General features: G+C 47.1%; 1 protein-coding gene across 1 annotated transcript in view; it reads left to right on the top strand.

Moving 5' to 3' along the window:
- WDR70 (WD repeat domain 70) overlaps positions 1-4,055 on the top strand; it is a 331,125-nt gene that overhangs the window by 254,876 nt on the left and 72,194 nt on the right. The window contains exon 12 of the mRNA XM_019517943.1: positions 560-644. Within this exon, the coding sequence (XP_019373488.1) occupies positions 560-644 (85 nt within the window). The remainder of the gene's footprint in view (positions 1-559; positions 645-4,055) is intronic.

Here is a 4,055-nt window from a genome sequence, read left to right as displayed (position 1 = left end):
GGGGGGGGAAGGGGCACCAGCACTCTTGGGGGTGCACGTGCATTCCCTACACATCACTTATATAGGGAGGAAGGGAGGAGAGCTCCTGGCAGCCATTCCAGCATCCCTATGTTTCCATTCTGGATTGGAAATGAATTTGCTTGTTTGCTTAAAATATGACCCCCGCCAATTTTGCAGGGCCCCCTGTGGAATTTGGGAGAAGCAGGGAATGGTGTATGTAGTATGCAAGTAAACATGGTATGTAAATAAAATCCAACAGCACATAAAACTTCAAGTGCATGTTGATAATAGGGAGGGCTGCTTATGTAAATAGTTCATAACAGTCCAAATGACAATGTAGTTGGGAGCAACACAGGCATTAGTTTTTATTACTGAACTTTTAAAGTCATTTAATGTAGGGGAAGATGCATCATTCTTTTCCTGTAGCATCTTCCCATCTGAATATTGTTTCTTTTCCCTTTTTTTATTGTATTGGTCACTGTGGTCTTAGAATATAGTTTTCTACCTAGGTAAATTCCTTGACTCATGCTAACTTTTGTCATTTATATTTGTTTTGTAGGAGATGACACTTTGAAAACATGGGATATCAGACAATTTAAAAAGCCTCTTCATTCAGTTGATGGCCTGCCTACCTTTTTCCCAATGTAAGTGCAGTATTTATTTGCTACTGCTGTAAGAGCAGCTGCTACTTTCTGCTGGATGGAAAACGTCCTCCATCAAGAAGTTACTGCTCCCATGATTTCTCCGTCTGTCAGCACTGTGCAGAGCAGCTTTGGGACTCAGATGATGTCCCTGTCTCCTCTGTGGGTTTATCAAAGGGGGAAATTAAAAAAAAGAATCATAGAATCATCCTGATACCCTTCACTAGTAGGAGCATGATAGATATAAAGAGCATATATCCCACTTACTTCCTCTCAACTACCTAGGTGAGTCAGAACCACATGCTGGCACAATTGGCTTGCCTTTGCGGCCCTTTTTAATGTCTTTTTTGTTTTCGTTACTTAGGTTATAAGAGCTACCCCTCTTGAGGGGTTGATTCCTGTCTCAGACTCTTTAATCCCCAGTGCCTCTTGTGCTTAGGAACAGATCATATTTTCAACACTTAAAGTATCTGTTGGTCTTTTCAGTGGAGGGTGAGGAACCAAGAATTAAACCTCTATATTTTCCTCCTGGACAAGTCTTCAAAATGTTCGTATGATCCAGGAGCAAAGTCCTCTAGACCGCAGCATTGCTCACCCAGATCCCACTGCTTTTTCCCATGGCCTTTCTTCTTTCATAGATTCATAGACACTGGGGCTGGAAGGGATCTCGGAAGATAATCGAGTCTAGCCCCCTGCCCCAGGGGTAGGAATTCAGCAGGGATCATAGGATCCCAGCAAGATAAACATCCAAATGTCTCTTGAAGACATTCGAAGTAGGTGCTTAAATCACCTCCAGCGGCAGTCTATTCCAAACCTTGGGGGCTCAGACAGTAAAGTTCTTCCTTATTTTCGTAGATTCATAGATGTTAGGGTTTGAAGGGACCTCAATAAATCATCAAGTCTGACCCCCTTCATAGGTAGGAAAGTGTGCTGGGTTCAGATGACTCCAGCCAGATGCCTCTCTAACCTCCTCTTGAAGACCCCCAGGGTAGGGGAGAGCACCACCTCCCTTGGGAGCCCATTCCAGATTTTGGCCACTCAAACTGTGAAGAAGTTCTTCCTAATATCCAGTCTAAATCTGCTGTCTGCTAGCTTATGGCCATTATTTCTTGTAACTCCCAGGAGCGCCTTGGTGAGTAGAGCCTCACCAATTCCCTTCTGCACCTCCATGATGAATTTATAGGCTGCCACAAGGTTGCCTCTCAACCTTCTCTTGCGGAGGCTGAAGGGGTCCAGGTGTCCTAGTGTCTCCTTGTAGGGCTTGGCCTGCAAGCCCTTAACCATACGAGTGGCCCTTCTCTGGACCCTCTCCAGGTTATTCACATCCCTCTTAAAGTGTGATGCCCAAAACTGGACGCAGTATTCCAACTGCGGTCTCACAAGTGCCCAATAGAGGGGAAGTATCACCTCCTTGGTTCTGTTTGTCATGCACCTGCTGATGCATGATAAAGTGCAGTTAGCTTTGCTGATGATTTCGTCTCATGGATGACTCATGTTCATCTTGGAGTCCACTAGGACTCCGAGATCCCTTTCTGCTTCCATGCTGCCGAGCAGGTAATTTCCTAGGCAGTAGGTGTGCTGGACATTTTTCCTCCCTAGGTGCAGCACTTTGCATTTCTTCTTGTTAAATCACATTCTATTGTTTTCTGCCCATTTGTCCAACCTGTCCAGGTCTGTCTGTAGTTGTTCCCTGCCTTCCGGTGTGTCCACTTCTCCCCGCAGTTTTGTATCATCGGCAAACTTGAACAGAGTACACTTTGCTCCCTCGTCCAAGTCACTGATGAAGACATTGAAGAGTATCAGTCCAAGGACCAAGCCCTGCAGGACCCCACTGCCCACGTCCTTCCAGGTCGATACCGACCCGTCCACCACCACTCTCTGGGTATGACCCTCTAGCCAATTTGCCACCCACCAGACTGTGTAATCATCCAAGTCACAGCCTCTTAATTTGTTCATTGGTATGGGGTGGGATACCATATCAAAGGCCTTCCTGAAGTCTAAGTAAACAATATCTACCCCTACTACTGCATCCAGGTGTTTTGTAACCTTGTCATGAAAAGAGACTAGATTAGTCAGGCATGATTTACCTGCTACAAACCCGTGCTGGTTTCCCCTCAGCATAATTTTTCCTTCTGAGCTCTCACATATATGAGCCTTAATAATCTTTTCAAAGACTTTACCAAGGATGGTGAAACTGACTGGCCTGTAGTGCTTGGATCCTTCTTCCTCCCCTTCTTGAAAATAGGGACCACATTGGCCCTTTTCCAGTCCTCCGGGACCTGGCCCGTGTGCCACTAGTGCTCAAATATTCTTGCCAGTGGCTGTGCAGTGACATCAGCCAGTGTCTTCAGCACCCTCAGATGGAGCTCATCCGGGCCTGCCGACTTAAACGCATCCAGACCTTCCAAGTGACCCTGCACTGTCTCAGGGTCAATGCTTGGTGGTCAGGTGCCCTGCTGTTGTCTCTCTATGATCCCATTGTGAGACTTGTCTTGCCTCTCATTTAGGAACACTGAGGCAAAGAACTCATTGAGGAGTTCAGCCTTGTCCCCCCTGTCACCAATTGCTTTTGCCCGTTCCGTAGTGGTCCTATACTGCCCTGGGCCTTCCTTTTGCTCCCTATTTATGTGAAAAACAATTTTTTGTTATCCTTGACTTGGGATGCCACCCTCAGCTCCATGGTAGCTTTGGCCTTTCTAACTGCCTCCCTACAACTGCAAGCTGAGGAGGCATACTCCTCTTTAGTAATTTCTCCCTGTTTCCACTGCTTATATGCCCCCCTTTTTGCCCTTAGGCTGCGCTGGATTTCTCTGGTTAGCCAAGGAAGACTTTTGGCCCCTTTTCCCCTCGCATCGGGATCATCTCCCTCTGTGCCCGAAGGATCGCTTCCTTAAGACACAGCCACCCTTCCTGGGCTCCCATTTCGCCATTCTCTTACCCTGCAGTATGTCATTGACTAAATGCCTGAGCTCGCTGAAGTCAGCCTTCCTAAAGTCTAGCACTTCCACCCTACTAGTTATCTTTCCCACTCTGCACCTTATGGTGAATTCTATTATTTGGTGGTCACTGTCCCCCAGGTGACCACTGATCTGTAGGTCCCCTACCATGTCATTCCCCCATTGCCAGTACCAGGTTCAGTAAGGCATTCCCCCTAGTGGGACCATGTACCTCTTGTGTCAGGTGGAGGTCCTGCACACAGGATAGGAACCTGCATGAATGGTGGGAATTTGCTGTCTGCGTCTCCTAGCAGGTGTCAGGGTAGTTTAGGTCCCCCATGACTACCGCTTCCCTTGTCTTTATAGTCTCTGAGAGCTGCCTCAGGAGTTCCAAATCTAGTTCTTCACCTTGGTGTGGGGGTCTGTAGCAAACCCCTACCACCAAATCCCTTTCCCCTTGACCTCCATGTATCCTAAC

Source organism: Gavialis gangeticus, unplaced genomic scaffold (assembly GCF_001723915.1).
Source record: "Gavialis gangeticus isolate Ggan-Ray unplaced genomic scaffold, GavGan_comp1, whole genome shotgun sequence".
In the NCBI taxonomy this organism is placed as follows: domain Eukaryota; kingdom Metazoa; phylum Chordata; order Crocodylia; family Gavialidae; genus Gavialis; species Gavialis gangeticus.
The sequence above is the reverse complement of the archived record's forward strand: the minus strand, read 5'-3'. Positions and strand labels throughout refer to the sequence as shown.